General features: G+C 33.0%; 1 protein-coding gene across 5 annotated transcripts in view; it reads right to left on the reverse strand.

Annotated features, from left to right (window-relative positions):
• agtpbp1 (ATP/GTP binding carboxypeptidase 1) overlaps positions 1-13,634 on the reverse strand; it is a 287,469-nt gene that overhangs the window by 60,895 nt on the left and 212,940 nt on the right. For all 5 annotated transcript variants that reach the window (XR_005633318.1, XR_005633317.1, XM_039750596.1 and 2 more), the window contains exons 19-24: positions 13,328-13,472; positions 13,029-13,179; positions 8,794-8,974; positions 6,133-6,262; positions 4,312-4,443; positions 1,657-1,833 (exon numbers count right to left, since the gene is read on the reverse strand). Coding sequence is in view for 3 of the 5 variants with exons in the window: in XM_039750596.1 (XP_039606530.1) it covers positions 1,657-1,833; positions 4,312-4,443; positions 6,133-6,262; positions 8,794-8,974; positions 13,029-13,179; positions 13,328-13,472 (916 nt within the window). In the remaining 2 variants the exon portion in view is untranslated. The remainder of the gene's footprint in view (positions 1-1,656; positions 1,834-4,311; positions 4,444-6,132; positions 6,263-8,793; positions 8,975-13,028; positions 13,180-13,327; positions 13,473-13,634) is intronic.

The following is a 13,634-nucleotide window of genomic DNA, read 5'->3' on the forward strand; positions in this document are numbered from 1 at the left end:
TTATTTTACAATACTAAACTAGTCTGCCTAATCTTACCAAAATGCACTAACCACCAATATAGATTTTGTTCCCACCATTTTTACATTGGTTTACCTCTGGCTTATAGACTACTGATGCAATATCTGCTCAGTAATTTTGATTCTGCACTTTATCCAAATATGTATCTTCCACAGTGGACAATATCAGAAACATTTGCTTCATCAGCAAAACATAGATTGCTAACCTCTGGTGTAGGCTTTAAATACACAAAAGTAGCAATATCATATCAATAGTAACATGTTTACAGTAAGGACATTAGGGTGGCCTATTTGAGAATCATACAGAAAAAAATTTCTAAAAATGCTTATGTAAGTTATCCATATTTAGTTCAAAGAATTAATTTGCAATAATGAAGCAAATAATAAAATTATGAACTAAACATGCTCTCATCGAAACTTTCTATTACTTAAATCATAAAAAAAAAGAATAATACACTATCAAAAAGTGAAATAAAAAAGAATAAATTAGCTACACAATTCTGACATTATTAGCAAAAGGCATGTACTATAAACACAATTTTGCTAGCTTTTATTATGCTTTTGAAACATTCAAAGGGGGAGGGTCAACATTTATAACACTTTCTTTCTTTTGATAGCTGGATTTAGAGATAGTGGGTTTACATGACTAAAAAGCACAAGTAGCAGTAGTAGTAGTATTGTATATGTAGAATACAGTGGGCAGCAGAAAGCATTAAAAAAAATAAATGCTTCCATTATGTTCTGCAAGTTCTGCTACATTGCTTGATCCCCAATACAATGCCAAATTCTGTGTAAGGCCATCACAGAAAAATGAATATGTTCACAATAGCTCAATATCATTTATACAGAGTTTTGTGATGCATTTCCTAGAAGGCTTTTGAGATTTTATAGCAGGAAACAAAAGCAAAAATCTTAGTATCATAAAAAAACACCTGAATAATTAACTTGCAATTCCTTCTGTGGGGTCTTCCAATCCCGTCAACAGTATTTTAGCAAACACTTTAATAAAATAGGCTTAAGCTAAAAAAAAAAATAAATAACTGGTGGACTAAAAAACATTAGTCTTTACTATGGATGACTAGTCTTTTATTAAGTTACATGGTTTCAAAAACACTGCAACAGATAACTTTAACATACAGTTTTTCTGTTTCACCTTAATCTTAGATATAAAGAAACCACGGTCAGAACCTGTAGAGAAAATGTGAGCAAGACGAACATGTTTCACTTTACATTATATACAAGTTGTACTGTTGATTTAAGGCTACAAACATTAAAGTGATATTCATGCCACTGCTTGGTGAGAAATATAAAAGGTTTGGTGCATCATCAGCCCTGGTGGTTCTGCTGTGTGAAAAAATAACAGTTGAATCATGCAGATACAGCGGACAACCTTCTCCTAATGCCATGTAAATGGCAAAGTGTCAAGTCATCTCTAATATACAGGTATTTATGCTTACCTACCCAAAACGTAACCAAGAACCATGCAAATAAAACAATAAACAAAGCACATTCTGTACATTTTGCACAGAGATAGAATAAGATTAATTAATTAAGATCTAAGAAAACAAAAATCAAAACATACCTTGGAACCCTAATTAGGAAGAAATCATTTATCATATCATCAATATTGATACATACCTTATATTTCCCTTGATCACAACCGCATAATGTGCTCTCCATAGTATAACTCTTCTGCACACCAATCTCACGCCAGACCACAACACGTGCAGTGGACTCTTTGGACTTCTCAACTACAAAACTGCAACTACTCATGCAGAATGCAGGGGCTATTTGACTCAAAATCTTGGGAAGTGCCTAATAATAGAACGGGCACATGGGGGGGAAAAAAAGCATACCTTGTCAAACGTATTTTCAACTTTTTTGTATTACAGCATTATCAACTTACAGAAAGTAAAGCCAGAGTTTGCATAATATTAACATAAAATAAATGGTTTTGATTTCAATTTTCACAAGCCATAAAGATTCAGCTTTTTTTCTTCTGAAGCATGAACAGAAAGGCAAGTGCCCCTTATAATCATTGGCTATATCCTGTTAGGTTATCAGCAAAAAACACAAAAAATGAAAATGTGTGTACAGTAGATTCCTAGATCTGCTCTAAGCAGATTTAACTTTATGTACATTATAGTGACAGGAGGAAGCTAAGGAGTGTATTCCTGCATTTTAAAAAAGGGAACCATTCTCATCCACCAGTTCCAAAGTGTTTATCCAATGTTCCCTCTATCTTGACTAAACCGGATAGACCAAATGGTCACCTCGTTTGTGAAACTTCATATCTATATATATAGGTTTTAGCAGTCAATGATGTTTGGGAACATATGAAGTTTGACAAACGAGGTGACCATTTGGTCTATCCAGTTTATATTATATAATATAAAAATTATAATATATAATATAAAAAAATGTCAGTTAAATATATCATATAGGATACACACACAGTGATATTTGAGAAGTGAAATGAAGTTTATTGGATTTACAGAAAGTGTGCAATAATTGTTCAAACAAAATCAGGCAGGTGCATAAATTTGGGCACCACAAAAAAGAAATGAAATCAATATTTAGTAGATCCGCCATTTGCAGAAATTACAGCCTCTAAACGCTTCCTGTAGGTTCCAATGAGAGTCTGGATTTTGGTTGAAGGTATTTTGGACCATTCCTCTTTACAAAACATCTCTAGTTCATTCAGGTTTGATGGTTTCCGAACATGGACAGCTCTCTTTAACTCACACCACAGATTTTCAATTATATTCAGGTCTGGGGACTGAGATGGCCATTCAGAACGTTGTACTTGTTCCTCTGCATGAATGCCTTAGTGGATTTTGAGCAGTGTTTGGTCGTTGCCTTGTTGAAAGATCCAGCCCCGGCGCAGCTTCAGCTTTGTCACTGATTCCTGGTCATTGGTCTCCAGAATCCAGTGGAATCCATGCGTCCCTCAACTTTGACAAGATTCCCAGTCCCTGCATTGGCCACACAGCATGATGGAACCACCACCATATTTTACTGTAGGTAGCAAGTGCTTTTCTTGGAATGCTGTGTTCTTTTTCCTCCATGCATAACACCCCTTTTTATGCCCAAATAACTCAATTTTAATTTCATCAGTCCACAGCACCTTATTCCAAAATGAAGCTGGCTTGTCCAAATGTGCTTGAGCATACCTCAAGCGGCTCTGTTTGTGCTGTGGGGGAGAAAAGGCTTCCTCTGCATCACTCTCACATACAGCATCTCCTTGTGTAAAGTCGCGAATGGTTGAGCGATGCACAGTGACTCCATCTGCTGCAAGATGATGTTGTAGGTCTTTGGTGCTGGTCTGTGGGTTGACTCTGACTGTTCTCACCATTCGTCACTTCTGGCTATCCGAAATCTTTCTTGGTCTGCCACTTCGAGCTTTAACTTGAACTGAGCCTGTGGTCTTCCATTTCCTCAATATGTTCCTAACTGTGGAAACAGACAGCTTAAATCTCTGGGACAGCTTTCTGTATCCTTCTCCTAAACCATGATGGTGAACAATCTTTGTCTTCAGGTCATTTGAGAGTTGTTTTGTGACCCCATGTTGCTACTCTTCAGAGAAAATTAAAGGAGGAGGGAAACTTACAATTGACCCCCTTAAATACTCTTTCTCATTATAGGATTCACCTGTGTATGTAGGTCAGGGGTCACTGAGGTTACCAAGCCAATTTGAGTTCCAATAATTAGTTCTAAAAGTTTTGGAATCAATAAAATGACAACGGTGCCCAAATTTATGCACCTGCCTGATTTTGTTTGAACAATTATTGCACACTTTCTGTAAATCCAATAAATTCCATTTCACTTCTCAAATATCACTGTGTGTGTCTCCTATATGATATATTTAACTGACATTTTTTATCGTAACAACCAACGATTTATACAGGAAAATAATGACTATTAACAAGGTTGCCCAAACTTTTGCATCCCACTGTGTATGTATATATATATATATATATATATATATATATATTTTATTACTAAACTGTTATATTTGAGCATTTTCAAAATAGACAAGCTACGATGAGTATATCAGTATCAAAATTATTTTTTACAGTCAAGCAGAATAAATAGTCTACCAAAGCATACATGCCATATAATACTAAGTGATAAACTAGTTTACATTTGTGTTTAAACTCTCTGGGAACATTTACAATTACCAAACTACATTCATGGTATTATTTCTAGTTAAATTTGGATTTAAAAATTACACAGAAACAACATAACACATTAATATACTATTGATACACAGTAGTAAAATAAGTTTCTTACTCTATAGCCAAGGTCTTCTTGGAAATCACAAGAGGTAGCATTTACATTGGTCTGCCATACTGTTTCTTTAATACTACATCCATACATGAATACATTCTTTTTCCGGGAATGCCCATGGTAATCACAAAACACCTATAAAAAATGGACATGAATACTAGTACAAGATTAAAAATATACAGCTGCTATGGATAACATATCAATATTGTACACCTCTCTATAGCTATTAACAGAATGATATTTGGAAAGAACAATCAAGCTGAATAGCTGAGCCATGAAATATCACAAACTAAATTAAATTACACAAACTGATTCCATATTTCTAAAGTTCAAAAAGTCATGTGACTCTGAGGGTCATTTACTGAGTTAGCAGAAGGAATTTGAGGTGACAACATTCTTTTTAAAACAATCTATCTTGTTAGGTATTAAGACCATAATACTTATTTTGAAGAAGACACCCTCCTTAACAGATTAGACAAGCTACACCTAGGATCCGCACTACAGTTACCTGCACCTATCCCAAGAGATTTTTTTTATTTTTAACATTTTTTGTACATTTTGAACTATGCTTTGGGTTAGTTCTGCAGTAGAACTGATCTTTAAACCATACCTAGATTTCTGAAAGAATACCATATTCCATTCTAAAAAGCTTGTTAATCTTCCGATTTCATAATTCCTTTAATATGTTCAAAACTTCCAGCACCATAGGAAGCAAATCAGCCCAAAACATTATGAAACCTCCACCATATTCAGCTGTAGGCAGGGTGTACTTTCTTTATAAGCTTTGCTGGTCTTCATTGCAAAAGATGATAACTGTGGTTTGATCATTCCATAGAATATCTTCCAAGAATGATTATGTATTTTTAGGTAGGTTTAGTCAAACATCAGTTATGCCTTTTTAGTCAAACATCAGTTATACCTTTTTATATTTGAGCAGTGGGGTCCACAATCAAATTTGCCAAAAAGCTCCTTTCCATGTAGTGTGAGGCAGAGAGTATAGGATGAAACCATCACTCCTAGACAACTCCAGGTAAGCTTTCTTGATATTTTATTTGATGTCTTTACAACAGTTTACACCAACCTTCAAAGACTTTATTAAATTTCCTCTTTTCACCAGGGAAGTTGGTAAAAGTTCCATGAACACCAATCTTTTTAATACCTTGACGAACTGTGGGAGCAGGAATACTTAGGTCTCTGGAGAGGACCTTGTATCCTTTTGCATTTGTATACAGTATTTGTGAATAATAGTTTTACTGATTTGTTTGGACAGTTTTCTTGCCTCGGGTATTGTCAATAAAGAACACGAAGTGATAGTGACCATTTTTAAGAAGTAAAACCTTCATAAATTTGTTAATTCATGCTATTTGAACACTGAAAATTTAATTTGTCCAATCAAACTTATTTGACTTGTTTAAAGAGTGCCAATAAATGTGTCATGGCAATGGTTTTTAGACCAGTTTTAGTTACCAGGCAACAAAATTACCAAATGAACCTCAGGGAGCATCTAAAAATCTGCTTCATTATTAAAAGGTAATATTTGATCTTGCTCAAATGATAATGTCAACAACTAACTGTCTTCTGCTCTAGAAGAATCAGCAATTTTTCTCTGTTTCACTTGTTATGACAATAGGAAACCAAACAATAAAAACAACCATGCTGTGAAGCATGCTCCATATCTGCATGATGCCTCAGATTTAAAACATGCTGAAAGTATCATAATATAGATTTCAGTAACAATGTATGATACTAACACTATTGCTTCAGCAGGAAATTCAATCCTTATAACCACTTTTATTCTAACATAGACTTCAATGAAATTCTTACCAGAGGTGTCCTCCTAATTGCTGCTAAGTACTGCAAGAGACTTTTTGTGTGATAAATTGTAGGGTGAAGGTCAGGATTTGGGTTTTGCCATTGCCTGTTCAGATCTTCGCCACTTAAGGAGCATCTATGGCTATTCAGATAAATCAAAATGCAACATTATATAAAAAGATACTTTAGAATGGGGCTATAAAATATTTTATCTTATACACTTTATCTTAACTTTACACACATTATGTGAAATAAAATTCTAGATGAACTGTAATAATGATTTTCTAATTTAAAACAGACTAAAATTTAATCAGACAAAAGAATGTTTTCTTACTTGGCTGTGACCTGAAATCCAATCATTAAAACACGTTAGTATGATAAAGTATATGTAAATTTTATAATTAAAACTATTTTTTCTCAGTTTAAAACAAAAGCAAATGAGAAAAACAAGAGAAAAAAATGTAACTGATACTTTATATTATGATGCTTTGAGGAATCTAAACTTAATAAAATGATCTATCAGATTTGTGAAGATTTTTGTCATATTCTATGACTATTTTAAGAATATGATTTCCCATTGGACTGTGGCATTTTAATGAATTGGTCTGGAGGATACTGGAGTTAAAAGGTCAAATTAATGCTGAGGTTGACTTTTACTTGATTAATTCAAGACTGCAGACTGTACTGCAGAGTTGTGCACCGAAGGTCAAATATTACATTTTTCCTGAGAACCTACTTTAAAGACTCAAAGGGCACACTTAGGGCGATGTCGTAAATACACGCAAACTACTTAACATTAAGGATTTATGTACTTGTTTCTTTTAGATAAAATATTTTTGTTCCCTATATTATTTTCAACTCAGCTTTATTTACAATAACTTAGCCTTAAAAACATCTGTAAGTTTATATTTAAAAAAATTTTAAGTAAATGATCTTTAATGTTGTTTTAAGTCAGTGTTGTGGACTGTACAAACAAAGCCTGTAGTTATTTTTATTTAGAATTTATGGATGTTATTGTACTTGATTACAAGGAGGAAAGTATATTTTGATTAAACTTTACAAACAGAAAATTATAAGGCACACTGTTATAAATATAAGCCTTTAAAATGTAAAAAAAAAAAAAAACATTTCTGGCATTTAATTATCATACTATCAACACTACATACATATTTAACAAACACATTTTAATAATTTTTGGTTACATTACAATCACAAAAAGAAACTTGAAAATTTAAGCCATTCTTAAATAAATCACAACTGGAAAATTCAATAAGTAAATGAAATAGAATATAACACCTATTTTTGGCTTATAATGCACTTGCATCTCTTCTGACTCAACCTAGTATTTTTGAAAACTAGGATAATCTATATCTTATTAACATTTAATTTGAGGTTAGCATTCTGCATAGGCTAAGAAACCTAAGTAGTAAATGTATGCCTACTGCGACTACAACATCAAATAAGTACAGTATATTACAAATATATTAAAACACCCAACCTAACAAATTTATGAATCTGAATTAATTTCTTTATCAATAAACAAGGTTATAGAATAAGTCCTTACTGAACCAATAATATTTAAATATTCTCAAAATTTGCAAAGAAATAGTAAATTTAACATGTGATATGGAAGAAAAAAAAATATTTATGGGAAGTGACTTTCCTCGTGGGCACATCATGGAAATAGCTTTAAACCCTATTTTATACAATATCTTAATTTAATTATATGCAGATTATTATGGTTTTAGGCAAAACTGATTTTGATATTATTAACCAAAGAATTTACTGCACATTTTACAATTTAGTTTGACTATCAGGAATGGTTCTTAAGTATTTTATATTATGCTTATCAAACAATTTTCAACACATATAGAAATCTAAAGACAGTACTATCTTGTTTCTGTTCACAATCATACAAGAATTTTAAGGGTTTAATGCTAAGACCAGTTTTATTTTCTCTCTACATGTTTAATTCACATAGAGTACATAAAAATGACTTTCATTTATAAGATAATATCATCCGGGCTTATCAATAAAACAAATGTTACATCTTACCCTCTTTTATCCATTTAGTTCCTTTTGTACTGTGAATCTTTTATTGGATGAAAATATTGGAAAAAGGCTAAACAAAGCGTAGGTATTATGTGACACTAAGCTACCTTTTAGCTTTCAAAATTTCACATTATCAGAACATTTCCTTTCACTCCATTTTTGTAAAATCAATAATGGCAAATTTCTTCAGGTAAAAAATTCTGCAAATCAGCTTTCCTTTAACAAACATATTGTATAAAAAGTAATAATAATACTGATCGCTTTCATACCTAATGTATTGGGAACCATTAGTGTTTTATAACAAAACATGATGATATTACACTGCCAAAATCTTAGCATCCATTCTGGCTTGTATATTTTGTGCATAGCTACTAGATCTATGAAATGTCTCAGTTCACAAGGCATGCAAAGTTTAAGCTTTTTAATTATTATTGTAAAATCAGTGTTTACTCATTTGTCAATTATTTTTGTCAAGACTAATAAAATAGGTAATTAAATAAAATCTTGCATAAAAAGAAACAAAAACTATATCAATTTCATGAGTTCATAATGTATACAATTTATTGTATTTCTGGCTTCTCTTTAACACATAATAAATACAGTGCCTACACAGAAACTCACTTTCCATTGATAACGCCATCTGGGTTCAGCATGGGAACAATCTTAAAAATATATGCTTCTCGTAGACTCTGAGCCACCGAGTTGTTGCTCATTAAGAACTCCAGAGTTCCTTTCATTACCCAGCTCGAATTTGTCTCACCAGGATGTACTCGGGCACTGAGAAAAATATAGGGACGATTTCCTAATACAAACAAACATACATACATTATTTATATTACACAAGGATACAGATTACTTAAAAGAGAGACATTATCGCAAATTAATATTATTCTGACTAGGAGTTATGCATATTTGGAACATTAATAACATGGACAAAAGCAATTTAATTTCAATTATGTTATTAATAAATTTCATGTTTTTATTTGTTTTTTTTTTTAACATACTTTTTACTGAGGTTTCGAAAGGGTCAAACTATAACCCAAATTATCATTTAAAGAGTTCTAAATGATTTAAAAATATATTTAAATACATAACTATAAATGATGCTAATTAGGATATCCTCTGGTACTCTGAGAATTCCAAGTCATTAATAACTTTGTGGATATTGCTAAATTAAAATTAAATCTGCCATAAAGAATATTATCCATTTATCCATCCATCCTTATCTATTAATTCACTTACACAGGTGAGGGTTGCAGGGCTGCTGGAGGCTATCCCAGCAACCATCGACCACAAGGCAGGAACACAAACTGGACTGGGAACCAGTACATCATAGAATGAAAAATCCAAGTATACACTGACAGAACATACAAACTCCATGCAAGGAGCACCCAGGACAAGAACCCTGGTTTACTTTTTGGGAGGCAGCACCACTACCATTTAGCCTCCCTAAAGAATATAATTTTTTAAAAATGTTCATATGTAATATTCAATCAAAACTCAACCTGTTTAATTTAGTCTCTAGGATATTTTGGAAGTTCAATGATTCATTTTTAAATAATGTAAACATAATACTGCTTGGAACAAAACACAGAAAATAATTAATACATATTTACATGTTGTTACAGTTACAGTTGTATGGTAGTATACTGTGTAGGTAAAGTCAAAAACAATGTTCCATGTTGGCAACAAAAACATTTTGATGTTCAAGTGCTTCTCAGTTTGCCTTATGCAAGATTAAAAATTGTCAAAGCTCTCACAGAAAAAGTTTAAAATATACTAATGTTAATTTAAAGAATACATGCAGTCAAATTATTACACAAAAGTCTAATCTAAAACGCAACTGTATAAAATTTATTTGATTTAGATTAGTTTATAGATAATAAATGACATTACTAAGTTTCCCAGACTATAGCAGTAAACGTTAGCAGCTTTGCATGGTTATAGAATTTAGTTCAGGCTGGCCGATATCCAAAAAAACTTCCTTAAAACAATGCTATGCACTGTAACTACAGGATATGTTATGATTATCTCAGTAACGAGATAAAATGCCTTGGATTATAATTTGACATAGAAAGAATTCAGAAGGGAACACTAACATTAGGCAAAAAATTGTGCATAAGATCAAGTACATACAGTCAAAGTAAAAAGTATGTGAACTCTTTGGAATTATCTGGTTTACTGCATGAATTGGTCATAAAAAGTGATCTGATCTTCATCTAAGTCGTAAGTACTGATATACAGTATACAATGAGCTTAAGCCAATGACACACAAAAAAATTCTACTCTTTCATGTCTTTATTTTACAAACTCATTCAACATTCACAGTGCTAGTAGAAAAAGTAACTGAACCTTTGGATTTAATAACTGGTTGACAATCCTTTGGCAGCAATGACACAGGCGTTTCCTGTAACTGCAGATCAGACCTGCACATTGTGTGGGGGGAACTTCAGCCCATTCTTCCCTGCAGAACTGCCTTAACTCTTCCATATTCTTTGGTTATCTTCTGTGTATGGCATTCCACAGCATCTCAATAGGATTGAGATCTGGGCTCTGACTTGGCCACTCCAAAAGACAGAGTTTGCTCTTGTGAAGCCATTGTGCTGTGGATTTGCTGCGATGTCACTGTCCTGTTTCATCACCCAGCCTCTTCTGAGCTTAAGTTGACGGACAGACACCCTCAAATTATCCTGGAGAATTTGTTGATAAACTTGTGAATTAATTTTCCCTCAATGATGGCAAGCTGTCCAGACCCTGATGCAGCAAAGCAGGCCCAAATCATGATGTTCCCTCCAACATACTTTACTGTAGGGATGATGTTTTGATGTTGATATGCAGTGCCCTTTTTACGCCAAATTAAGTTCTGCTTGTTCATCCCAAATAGTTCAATTTTGGTTTCATCACTCCACAAAACATTTTCCCAGTACCGTTGTGGAGTGTCCAAGTGGTCTTTCGCAAACTTCAGGTGTTCAGCAATGTTCTTTTTTTGATAGCAGCGGGTTCCTTCTTGGTGTCCTGTCATGGACTCCTTTCTTGTTCAATGTTTTGCGTATAGTTGACTAATGAACAGAGATGTTAGCCAGTTCTAATGACTTCTTCAAGTCCTTTGCTGTCACTCTAGGGTTCTTCTGTATCTCATTGCGCTCTTGGGGTCATCTTGGCAGGGTGCTCCTTCTAGGCACAGTAGCCACAATATCAATTTATCTCCATTTACAGACAGCTTGCCTAACAGTAGACTGATGACTATCTAAAATCTTTGAGATGACTTTGTAACCCTTTCCAATTTTATGTAGATTAACAATTCTTGATCGCAGCTCTTCAGACAGCTCTTTTGTGCGAGGCATGATTCCCATCTGGTTATGCTTCTTGTCCAAAGCTCAAACTTAAACTTCATAATGTTTTTTATCAATCAATGTAATTCTAGGCCACACGTCTGAACTTGTTTCATTAAAAGTGCTGTAGGTGTGCTAAATTCTGACTGCAATGAGCTTTTTAAAAAGTCGTTAGCTTAGGGTTCACTTACTTTTTCCAACATTCAGTTTTGCAGTTTGAACGATTTATTTAATATGGTCAAACATTCTCTGAAAATCTCTGTATCATTAGTTATAGGATACTGTGTTTGTTCATTATTGTGACTGATATGAAGATATGACCGTGTTTTATATGGGAATTAGACATAAATATAGATAATTCCTAGGGGTTCACATACTTTTTACTTTGACTATAAATGTGCAAAATGCTTAACGATTTTATTACTGGAAACAAAAAATGCAAAACTCCTAAAAAGTGGTAAATGACCCTCACATATATAGCACCTTGTATTTTTATTTAGATACAGTGTAAGATTAAATATTTTTATTTATAATTACTTCATATTATACCAGGCCTTAATATTTTTGTAGCATTATAAGCAATGATATTGTTAGAGCTCTCATATAACTATTCAGACTTCACAAAACTAAAGAGTGTACAACATAGAAGTTTTCAGACAGTTGGCATATTTTGTAAACAATACATCTCTTCCTATATAAATGATACATTCAGAAACAATTGCTTACTTATATTTATATTAAAATGATTACTATTAAATAGTGTTTTAATAGGTTTTAGAAAATTACTACTTTAAGAGAAGGCCTAATTACTATAATGACACATTATAAAATCAACACTTTAGCTATCTAGAGCAAAATGAGTGTAAAGGTTATATTATCTCCTATTTAGAACTATGAAGAAATATGAGAAACAAGAAGAGAACATTGATACTACTTAAAGATTCTTGGTCACTAATTTTTCACTTATTAATTACTGCATCCCCCCCCCCTCAGTTCCAGCAACATCAGGCTAAAGGAAGGAATTCACCCTAGCTGGAGGTGATGGCTCAACACAGAGCACATTCATGCACAGGTCTACATTGACTCATTCAGGACAAATAACCAAAAAACAAGAGCTGGGGGGAAATGACTGACGGTTATTTATCTTTCTTATATACATTTCCATTTAGCAGCACTAATAACCTTAGTTAAATTTTGAAACACACACCCTTTTTTATTTTGAGAATTACTGTGAACAAACACCTTTTACATTTTTATGTACAGATTTATCAAAAATTACGTGTAGAGTTGTGACAAAGGTACTTGATTATTATGGTTTTAAATATGCTGCTTCCACACCTCACTGCTAATTGATAATTTTTCCAGGAAGATGACAAATAAAGAGGTATAATTTATGGAAAGTAAACTAATGAAAACAGAGATTTAATGTAAAAGGAAAGTATGACTACATTTTAAAGTTGGTCAGTAGAAGAAAAGCCTCCTTTACTACCATAAGCAAATTAATTCTGAAACAAAGACACTCACTAAATTGAAAGATATTTTCATAATGTTTGGGGTCTGGCACTGCTGTGATAGTTAGGACTGGACAGCTGTTTCCACCCAATGTATCACAGAGCACATCTTGGCGGCAGTATATTTCAGGGGTGCGCAAGGATTCCAGTTTTTGAAGGTGCATCTGTGAATAAAGAACATGAAGTACCAGTTAAGAGCTAGAGTAATAATGACCAAAAAACCTAAAGAAAGAATTTCATGTAATAATTAAAGACAAAATAAATAAAAAAAAAAATATGAGGCAATGTGTACATGCAGAATTTCTTGCTTACCTTCAAAGTTGAGTATGTGTAAGGATAATGATAAGCAAAGTAACAGACGTCATCCTTATGACCAAATGTTACTGTGAAAGACATGGTATAATAGGACTTCCCCTTCTGACCTCCAGCAGCAATAGAACTTCGGGAAAAGTGGTTCCTATTTTGCACAGTGAACATAATAAATTATTATTAAAATCATTATCCACAGTAGTGTTTATCAGAGTTAAAATAATTTTAAGACACTGAAAAGCATTTTAAAAGAACAAGGATTTAATACTAAGAGACAGAGTTTGTGAATATTCACATTTATGCAGAAATC

This window comes from Polypterus senegalus, chromosome 4, assembly GCF_016835505.1.
Source record: "Polypterus senegalus isolate Bchr_013 chromosome 4, ASM1683550v1, whole genome shotgun sequence".
Taxonomy (NCBI): Eukaryota; Metazoa; Chordata; class Cladistia; order Polypteriformes; family Polypteridae; genus Polypterus; species Polypterus senegalus.